General features: G+C 29.6%; 1 protein-coding gene across 2 annotated transcripts; it reads right to left on the minus strand.

Annotated features, from left to right (window-relative positions):
- Positions 1–1,358: 1,358 nt before the first annotated feature.
- On the minus strand, positions 1,359–3,642 carry LOC137821809 (uncharacterized). Of its 2 annotated transcripts, none has more exons than XM_068626566.1 (5): positions 3,534–3,642; positions 2,308–2,480; positions 2,103–2,212; positions 1,705–1,847; positions 1,359–1,601 (listed from the first exon to the last, which is right to left on the minus strand). In XM_068626566.1, exons 2-5 carry the CDS (start codon positions 2,453–2,455, stop codon positions 1,559–1,561), a joined length of 444 nt encoding a protein of 147 aa, XP_068482667.1. In that variant the 5' UTR covers positions 2,456–2,480; positions 3,534–3,642; the 3' UTR covers positions 1,359–1,558. The 2 variants fall into 2 exon arrangements, with proteins under 2 accessions (XP_068482667.1, XP_068482668.1); XM_068626567.1 differs by having other exon boundaries at positions 2,308–2,466; positions 3,534–3,620.
- Positions 3,643–10,707: the final 7,065 nt, after the last annotated feature.

Raw genomic sequence — 10,707 nt, forward strand, 5'->3', positions numbered from 1 at the left:
TAATTAAGTAATTCGTAGATCATAAATTTTTTAATTCCAAAATTATCCTTAAGTAGTAAGGTGTAAAATTTGTTTTTCTTTAATTCGTAGATTTTTCAAATTCTATTTTAAATTCAAGAATTTGAAATGTATTTTCGAATGTTATAGTTTGAAAGGTGTTTTTTGACTTTGAAAATACATTCCAAACTCTGAAATATAATTTTGTATTTCAAATTTAGAGTTTGTAATCTAAAAAATATATTTTGATCTTTAGAATTCATAATATAATTTTATATTCCAAATTTTATAGTTTGAATTCATAAGATTTCTTATTTCTTTCAAAAACATATTTCCTTCTGGAGTAATTATCTTTTTTTAAATCTCTCCATTCTTATTTCTATTAGTATTTCATTTCATTATTTGTTTTATCAATTGAGAAAAATAATCTCTCAACTAGTTTAATTCTTGATTAAAATATTCTATTATTTTACTATGTCGCTACACATTACTAGAATTTTGAAGAATTTTGAACTCTTTCAAAGTTTTACTTGAAATATAAGCAATTCCCAAATAATAAGAGAAGTTATTCTTAATGAATTATTGTATATTGATTTATGTTTAGGGATTAATCAAAACTGAATTGGATGGCTATGTTTCTTTGTTTAAAATTTTAGAAATTTGTTGACAACTTTGTAGGGGCCATTTGAGTGTTGTATAGGTTGGGATTAACTGAGAAATGGTGTATGTTAGAATGGAAAATAATTTTAATTTTAGGTATGAAACTTTGTAGGACAAATTAGATTTAGTTTTATTGAATTGACTTGAGTTTGGATTGATGATCGAATCGAATTGAATTGAATATTGAATGTTGAATGATAATTTTGGTTGAAATGCCTATTGGAACATGAAATTTGTGCAATACATGAGCATATTTGCATATTATGAATTTGTTGGAATCAAGAGAATGATTCTGACAAGTCTTGAAATTGGTTATATTGAGGCAGAACTACTGGTTTTACATAATTCACTCAGCAAATTGGGATTTGACTAATGAATTTCTCCTCCAAAGTTAAGGGCAGTTGTAGGACTAAATTTGCTAACCGAATTCAAATTCACCCAATGAATTAGATGAATGTTCCTAATGGATTAGATGAATTTATCCAATGTAAAGGTTGACCTAGCAAACTTCAACCTGAAAGTAATTAGAATTAAGTGAGGGTCTATATGGCATTCCCTCCTTCATTTCACCCTTAACCTGTATCTGTGATAAACTTGACAACAATACATTAATTAGAGACTGCCAAAACCTTATCCTGCCCGTAGGTACCCCAAAAATGAATTTGGTGGTCTACATGATTGGTACTAAAGCAGTGTAATACTTCACAGAAGAAGTAAAACCATCCACATTCACATATATTCTCTGAATTATCAAAGTATTAGAAAGCAAAATCAGTACACATACTAGAAACTGTCTGTTTCTATTCTCAACCACAATCAAAAAGGAAAGGAAGCAGATAATTATATCAGAAAATTGAGTACTCTGATGGCCTTGAAGTTCAGTTTCGTTCTTAATCAGGGATCAGTTCTTTCTTCCTTCACTTAAGATAACATGGTAGCCATGCCTGCAACATCATCCAAGTAATATTTAGCAAGCCTGGGTAAATAGTGAAGACAAGGGGCACAGTTGCTAATCAGGATAATTAAAGTTAGAGTGCAAGAGAATACGTTGATTTGAAAGGAGCACTAGTTGCGCCAACAGGTGTGTTGAAGGCAACATCCTGAAATGGCCCGGCCATCTTTCCTCGGGGAAACCATCCAAGGTCTCCACCCTTCTTTCCCGAAGGACATTCAGAATACTCTTGAGCTACCTGTGAAGTAAGCGAAATCTTTTTTTTAATAATGACCAAAATATTTTGCTCTAGATTAAATTTCAAATGAACAGATTCGTATTTACACTTTTCAATGTATAGAATCAAACTTCACATCACTAACAACAGATTGTGGGGGGCAGAAAACAATTATGATATTTAACTAAAGCTCCCTTATGAACAGAAAAACCAAAATAAGGATTTAAAACTGAAACAAGAATAAAAATCATTGTATGACCTCCAAAAGAAAAATACCTTTGCAAACTCAGCTGGGGGGACCTTATCTCCGTTGCTGAGCCAACCATCCTCCAGCTTCTTGTACGCTTCATTGATCTTACCTTGTTTCTCACATAAGATGTGCCTGGCTATAGGAAATAACAAGCCAGAAGAGAAATTATGGATACAATGAAAAAAACTAATCATGGATACAATGGTATCAAGAGATAGGAAATTTTCCTACCTTTTACGTAAGTGCAAGTTCCGAGCCCATCTTGACCTTTCCCCCCTTTTCCTTTCCCCTTAGAAGCATTCTCATCACTTCCACTTGCAGCCTGCTTCCCCTTCCCCTTCCCTCCTCCTGACTCCTTTGGCTTCGCACCTTTTCCCATATTTTTCACAACTTAATAATTTCCACTGAATAAGCAGACCAAACATTTTGAAGATTGCAAATGTAAACCAGTAAGAGTCAAATAACAAAGGGATACTAAATATAAACAGCTTAACACAACTATAATACAAGCAGCAGTAATGCATTTATATAATAACTTCAACAGAAATACAGAATGTTCCATATGCTTAATGGACTTTCCTGTTGGAGATAAAAGTAAATAAAATATCTAGAGGAGGGCATAGATAATTCAAACTATTCACATAAGAAGAGAAAAATAGGTGGCCATAAAAACAAGCAACCGCCCTCAGTAGTCTCCCAATTAAAAAGGAAAAAAAAGGAAAAAGAGAATTCTTCAACTCAACCCAACATTGAACTCCTAGGAAACAACTCCAATCTATCTGACAGAGATGCACGGGTGGAGGATTCTGAATAAAAACACTGGAATTTACCTTCGTCTGTCCATGAAGACCAAAACTAAACCCAATAAAACGACCTCATAGTCACAAAATTTTCAGCCTTTTTTCTAATATACAGAAATCAATTCAAAAGGTCAAGACTAACCCATTGTTCCAAACAACAGGCTTAACAAAAATGAATCTATGTTTCTATATCTATCAAAATAACATACACAGGCAGCACGCTAAGGCTGTGAGAAGCAAAACCAGCAAGCAATCTATCAAAACTTTAAACTTCGGACCTTCTTAATACCAGTTAAAATCGCTTACGAAGGTTCGCTAAATGCTCTCAAAATTTTGGTACAGGGAAAAAGAAACACACAGACAATTAAAGTTTACACACACAAAAGGGTTTTTGTGTATGAAACAATTAATACATGAAAAACACAATCCGAACCAAACCATGGGCATAAGCCATGTGATTAAATCAATGGCAATATGGAAACGGAAATTGATGTTAGGTTTTCGGAAAAGTGCTACGGCACAGATGTGGCGAAGCGCACAGCATAAGCAAGAGTAAAAAAAATGCACAAACAAAGAGAAAGTAGAGAATTGGAAGAAACGAGTATGTAAATATCCGAAGTCTTTTCAGCTATAAGAACAGATGAAATAGAAAAATACCAGAATCGGAGACTGAGAAGTTATGAAGGACGATGAAGGATGGTAACGAGTCACCACACTGGCAGTGGAGAAATAAGAATCTCTTCCCATCTCGTTTTTTCGATTTTACGCTATTTAACCACTATCATACCTTCTCTCACTTCCCTTTTTTTTAATTTTAATTTTTTTTAATTTTAATAATATCTTATAAGTATGATGATAAGTGTGATCTATGTATGAAAAGTTTAATATTTTATTTTTATTTTGAAGTGGTGGTGATTTTTTTTTTCCTGTTAGTTATTTGTACTTAAGGATAATGAATTAATTTAAGGATAATAAATTAATGAATGATTATGGTTGAGATAAGTTTTATGGTGTCTTGGGTGATTATGTTTACGTTTCTTTATTTTTTTAGAAGCCACAAAACCTAAAAAAAACTTACAAGATACAAAAATAGAGTATAAAACTAAAAAAAAAATACATTAGAAAACATCAAATACAATGAATCTTGTCATCAACTCTCTCACACATGCTTAAATGACAAATTTTCTTGCAAACTCTCTCACGCATGCTTAAATGACAAATTTTCTCGCCAACTCTCTCACGTGTGCTTAAACTATGGAATTTCTCTCTCAAACGCTGCAATTGGAGAAGAATGGAAGTATTGTGATTGGAATGAAGATATGTGAATGTGATTTTCACAATTTATATCAAGGTGCATGGAAAAGGTATGAAGGTGAAAGGAGAATTTGTCCTATTTAATAGCATGCATTGGTTCATACCCAACTTCAAAATCAAATGCATGTTTTGGGGTACTTCCTAATACTTTTCTCATCAAATTCTTCATGCACCTCCATATTTTCAAAATTACTAAAATTGTCCATTCTGAATTTTACAATTTGGAATGCAAATTTTATATTCTGAATTCTACAATCTAGAATACAAAATTTTACATTTTGGATTATAGAATTTAGAATACATTTCCGAGTTCTAAAATCCATTGTTGACTTTGTTTAAGGTCAGTTACTGGGTTTTGTTTTTTCATTTTTGAATTTTATAATCCGAATTGTAAAGTTCAGAATTTGGAAGGTAACTTTATATTCCAAATTGTAGAATTTGGAAGGTATTTGAAAATATAGAATTTGGAAGATATTTGACAATTTACAATTCGAAATATAAAGTTGTATTTCAAACTCTACAATTTGGAAGGTATTTTGTAGTATCGTGAAATACCTTTCGAATTGTACAATTCAGAATGAAAAGTTATATTTCGAACTTTATAAGGAAGATATTTTTGGGAATGTCAAATACCTTACAAATTCTACAATTCAAAATATAAAGTTACCTTCCGAATTCTAGAGTCTAGGACATATTTTATGGATTATGAAACACCTTCCAAATTCTACAACTCATAATATATTTCGTTCTAAATTGTACAGTTCGAACTATTAAGTTGTATTTCAAACTCTACAGTTCATAAGGTTTTTTTGAATCCATAAAATAACTTTCGAATTATACAGTTGGGAATATAAAATTGTATTATGAATTGTACAATTCAAAAGATATTTTCTGAATTCAGAAAAACCTTCCAAACTTTAGAGTTTGGAATAAAACTTTAGAGTTAGGAATTTTACTGTGACCCAATTCAAGAATTCATAAGCACTCTGGCCATCTAATGCCTTCGGTGTTGACTTGTCAAAAAGGTCTTTACCTTCTAGTATGGGATTGTCTAATGATTTCATTAATGCAAATGGCTTCAATCATGGCACATATTGTTGATGCTTAAATTTAAAGTACTGCACAAAAAAATTTCCAAACAACAAAGTTCATCAAGTCCAAACATATACTTGGAGTATTTGTTATCATCAAAATCATGGTAGATGATTAGATTATCTATGGGACCTCAGACTATTTGATGAATTAGATTGTCTAACAACTGTTAAACAGTTTAATGGTTCAACACTACCTTTCTTAATGGTAGAGACCTCAACTCAGGACCAACATTAGAGTTATGGCAATGAGGATACAAGAAAATTGGGACTCTACTACTGATGGCAGAGAAACTCTCTTATACATGTTCAAAAATTTCATAACCTAGTGTAATTTGCTATAGTAGGATTTTAATTTTATTGCTTAAAAGTAGAGTATGAAATTTACTTGTAATTTTGTTTAATCAATTAGGGTTAGGATTAGGCATCTAAAACCTACCTAAGGTATAATTGGGCTTAATTACAACCCACATTAAGCCTAGGCCGATCATTATACCTAATTAGGTCACATGGTGCACACTTGATCATGCTTGCCTTTTGACTCCTAAATTAGGCGCCTAATTCAATTTAAATAGCATTTGAATTTCCCTCTCTTTTTGTAACCCATGGTCGGCCTCCTACACCTATATAAGGAGTAGCTTGGTTCATGTTTTATAAGATCAATTTTATAGGTGTTATACTACCAAATTGCAAGCCTAACTCCTTTTTCTAAACCTCTTTAAGATAGACACCTTGGTCTTCTTCACCTTTTCCAAGTGATATGGCCGAACCAATCACTCTCCCTACTCTTCATGCAACTCCAATGAATCCATAGCTCAAATGGAGCCATCCTTGACACATTTCCTCCACAAAGCTTCCGCCAATCTCCTTCAAAATTGAAGCAAAACCAAACCGGATGAGAGGATGTTATCAATCCTTCTTCTACGTAGTAGACAATCCATTTAGATTGAATCTTTTCTTCTTTATATTAAACACAATCACTAAGCGTCTACTAACCAGACAAAATACTGCATCACAACTTTTTTTTTTTTTATATTAAACACACACAAAAATAAGGGTTTGAACTGAAGTCGTTGAACCTTGCAACGATTTCAGTGTAATAGATAATTAACTTGAAGTTGTGTTAGGTTGACATGACTTCATTGTAATATATATTCAAGAATTAAATGATCTACTACCTTTCTTTTATGCGTTAAATGCCCCATTACCAGTGCGTAAGTGTTCTCATGTTTCACCAATTCTTAGTCGTGTGTTTTAACTTATTAAACCTCGTTTATTGATCAATTAATTATTTCTCAAACTAAAATCAAATTCATATATGCCTTTTCTAATTTAACCAAATATTAAGAATTGTTCTCACCATTACTATCATAAACATATCTTGGGTTTAATTTCCAATATATCATTTCCAAATCCGGACGTATCATCAGATTTAATCAAACATTCAAAAAGTAAAGCATATAAGTCATTTCTTCATCAAAAGCTTCTATATACAACATCTGCAACGAAGAACACCAAGCTCTATAACACATCCTTTTAAGACGTACCTCTGTTTCAATACTCCAAACACTTTTCTCTCATTAACCTATATAAAAATCTTCAACTACAACCTGAAAGAGACACCAAAATCACATGATTTCACTCATTTATATGTCATACAAAAACATAGTACAATATAGTACTCTCTTACATTGTCTAATACCAAAACGAAAGACCTAATCATACGAAAACTAAAGTCATGGCACCCTGGGGGTACACACTTGATAAGTGCCAATGTATAATATTTATAATTAAGAAAATTGAACATTTTGAAACTTAATTGTTGCTTAATTTTAGAAAATTACCCTAATTTGAGAATTATTGAGTCCGATTATATATTTTGAACCATGAAACAAATGAAGAAATTTAATCCCAATTTTTATGTAAATTTCAGATGAATGTAAAACATTAGAAAAAAAGAAAGCAAAGACTTATAGATTAGATCACAAGAAGAAGTAAAGAAGGGAAATTTAAAGAGAACATCTCGCTTAATCTAGAAGATTTCTCTCAGGCGAAAATTATCCATATTAATCTAATGGTGCAATACTAAACTCGCTCAGGCTAGAATGGCTCACCTAAGCTAAAACAACACCGAGCAATCTCACCTAAGCTATATTGGCTCATTTGAGCTAGATTTCATTAAATCAATTTTGGAAAAGAGTTAAAACAAAAGACAAGAGGGAGAAAAGAAGGAGATTACTGGAGAAAATAAGAAAAATTTGTTCTTAGGAGAAGAATTTGCTAAGATCAACCCTTTTTATGCAATTTAGATTAGGAATGAAAATTGAAGAAGTTATCATGAGTGGCTAAATGGTTTGAAATTAGGATTGAATGTAATCTACTATGATCAAATGTATTTTTGGTGATATATATATATATATATATATAATATTCTCTTTTCTACTTGTTCTTGGTAATTTATTTCATGCTTATTGTTGGATTTTATCTGATTAATGGAATCTTGACTTTGATCCTTAAATTTAGCTAGAAAGTATTTTTATGGATCTGAAATAGACGAAAATATTTGATAACTTGTAATGCTAGGAATAGATTTCAAGTTATTAATTGCATCATAATTTTTTTCATAAAGTTGGATGATTTGTTAGATATCTGAGGAATTAGTGTTTGAGAAATTATCTTATGAATTTCATCTGTGAGGAATCATGGTGAATAACTTCAAATTACAACATCAATAATAAGTAGTTTTGAGCATTATATATTTTATTATTCCAAAATATAGATGATTGAGATAGAAGCAATTTAATCCCAAACATTTTTATCTATATTTGATAAGTTAGTTTCATTACTTGTTGAATCAAATCTTAAACTTTGAGTTATTTCTGGTGAAAGTGTTAATTTGGTAATGAAAGTTCTCACATTTATTTTCTATAGTTAATGAGTTTTATAACAAAACATTGTAATTAAAATTGTATTGTTCTCTGTGGATTCGACATTCGTACTTTAAACTAAATAATACTATATTACAGTTGATTCGGTATACTTGCCGAGGAAAATCAACAACACTGTTGAAGATAGGAGGAAGAAGACAAATGAGGGTTTTTGTTGCTGAAGATTGGAGGAAGAAGATGAATGGTGTAGGGATTTAAGATTACATATTAATTTCATTAAGGTTAAAATAGACTTTTCATCAAAAGTATGGAGGTGCATGAAGAAAACACCTTTTTCTCCTACACCCTCATTATCTAAAAATACTCATTTTGGTCTTTCTCATCTCATTTATAATCTCCTTTAACATCCACAAGCTCCATTGTTGTCATGCAAGCTCTTGCTTTGGACTTGGATTTGGCAAAGAATATTGGCGGAGGTCAAAGTTTTGTAAATGTTGAACCTAACTAGCTCATTTAGTAAACATTTGTCTTTATTTTCAAAAATTCAAGTAAAAGTGAAGGTGACACTAACTTTTGAGTTATTTTTAGATTATTCAATCTTAAAGTCTTTTAAATTAAACAAATCAGACTAGAAAACAACTTTATTCATTGTAGTTACATATTTTACAATCTATAAGGACAATTTTTGCTTTTCTGATTGTATAATTTGTAGTTATAATGCATTAAAGTCTAGATTGTGTAATCCAAGAAAAAACCTCACTATAAATTTTTTGGATTGATTCAAAATTCCAATTTTAACTTACAAATTGTGGAATATGTAACATGTTTTAGGATTATTCAATCCCTAACATACTTTTGAATTTACCAATCTGTAAATATGTCTTTTTTTTCTTCCAAATTGTGTAATTTGGAAGTTGTGTTTTAAATTTTGCTTTATAAAGTACTACATTTTATTGTTTGAAAAAAATGATTATGTTTGACAAATGGATGATTAACTTTTTAACAAAATACTAAACATGTTGACTTGTATGGATGAAGTTCTTGATATGCTGAAATGTGATTCTACAACAAAGAAATTAGTTAAAAGGGATTAGAGTAAAACTTTCACAATGAAGAACATAAGTAAAATTTTCATACTGATTTGAGAAGTGGCATATGTTGATGTTGTAATGTATTTTGCATAGATGTTTGGTAGGTGATAACACACTTAAATTGGTTCATGAGGCAACATTGAAGCTTGAATTTGTTATTGCTATATTACGTTGAGATACAACAAAGGACCAACATGGTAAAAAGACACATGTATTGTTAAGATGTGAAAGAGGTGACAAATACAAACGTTACAAAAATGATTTAGAGCTAACTATAACTAAAACAAAGAAATGTAATTATCTATTTAAATTGTGTGGTAAACCAAATAAAAATAGTGGATAATGGATTGTGAAGTTATTATGTGGATACTATAATCATGAGTTAAAGAAATACACTGGTAAATCATCCATATACTAGCATATAAAAAACTAATGAGAAGTTCATGTTTGTTGATATGACTAAGAGTTTATTGAAATCCAAAAACATTTTACTGACTTTGAAGGAGAACAACTAAGAAAATGTCACAACTTTAAAAGCATATGTACAATGCGATGTATGCATATCGAAGATCACAAAGATGATTGCAACAATTAAATTTGTTGTTAGATTGTGAGATATATATTCATTGAAATAGGTTTGATAAGACTTTGAAAGGTGACAAATATTTTTAGACACATCTTCTAACTATGTTTGTTTCACAATAATAGACAACTAGTAATCATACTAAGAAAATAGAGGTAAACAAGTGGTGAACATTGTTCTATGTGATCATAGATTTTATAAATCAATTTTTAATAGATTTATAGATGAATTTTTTAACCCGTGAAATGATTTTTTTTAAATCCAAAAAGATATTATAAATGTAGAAAATTTAAAAGAATATTATAAATTAAAATTCTGATAAAAGGGTTCATATAAGTATATAAAAAGACAAATAACACAAAAATAATATATATTTTCTAATTAATTGATTTTAGTTCCATTCTAAAATTATTTTGTATTGATGTAGAAGATAAAATGTAATAAAAATTATTAATTATAAATTTATCCACTATTAATAGTAATTAATAATAAGGATTTGATTTTGTATCTTCCTATATTTTTTTTTTCAATTTTTATATTTATTAATCAACTTTTTTGTTTTTATTATATAAATAAATTATCTATAAAAATTAAAAGTATTTTTTATCGTATAATTATAATAATAATTTTTAAATAAAAATTAGAATAGATTATCTCTATTGTTTTACATATTTTATTATATATATATTATTTTTATGGAAATATATAATTCTTTTTATTATATAAATATAATATTAAAAAATTAATAAAAATAATTTTATAATTATTTTTTTGTGTATGGCTTTTTAATAATATATTTAATCAATTTTTTATAATAGTTAATGTTTGGATTATATTTTTAATTTTATTATTGTAAAGTGTAGG

This window comes from Phaseolus vulgaris, chromosome 9 (assembly GCF_000499845.2).
Source record: "Phaseolus vulgaris cultivar G19833 chromosome 9, P. vulgaris v2.0, whole genome shotgun sequence".
NCBI lineage: Eukaryota > Viridiplantae > Streptophyta > Magnoliopsida > Fabales > Fabaceae > Phaseolus > Phaseolus vulgaris.

What these genes read in the sequence shown, in the direction of transcription:
- LOC137821809 (XM_068626566.1), bottom strand. Translation starts at nt 2,455, where the DNA reads ATGGGAAAAGGTGCGAAGCCAAAGGAGTCAGGAGGAGGGAAGGGGAAG. An exon ending in CCCCAGCTGAGTTTGCAAAG is followed by an intron (nt 1,848 to 2,102) that starts GTATTTTTCTTT and finishes CTTACTTCACAG; the next exon opens with GTAGCTCAAGAGTATTCTGA. An exon ending in AGTGCTCCTTTCAAATCAAC is followed by an intron (nt 1,602 to 1,704) that starts GTATTCTCTTGC and finishes ATGATGTTGCAG; the next exon opens with GCATGGCTACCATGTTATCT.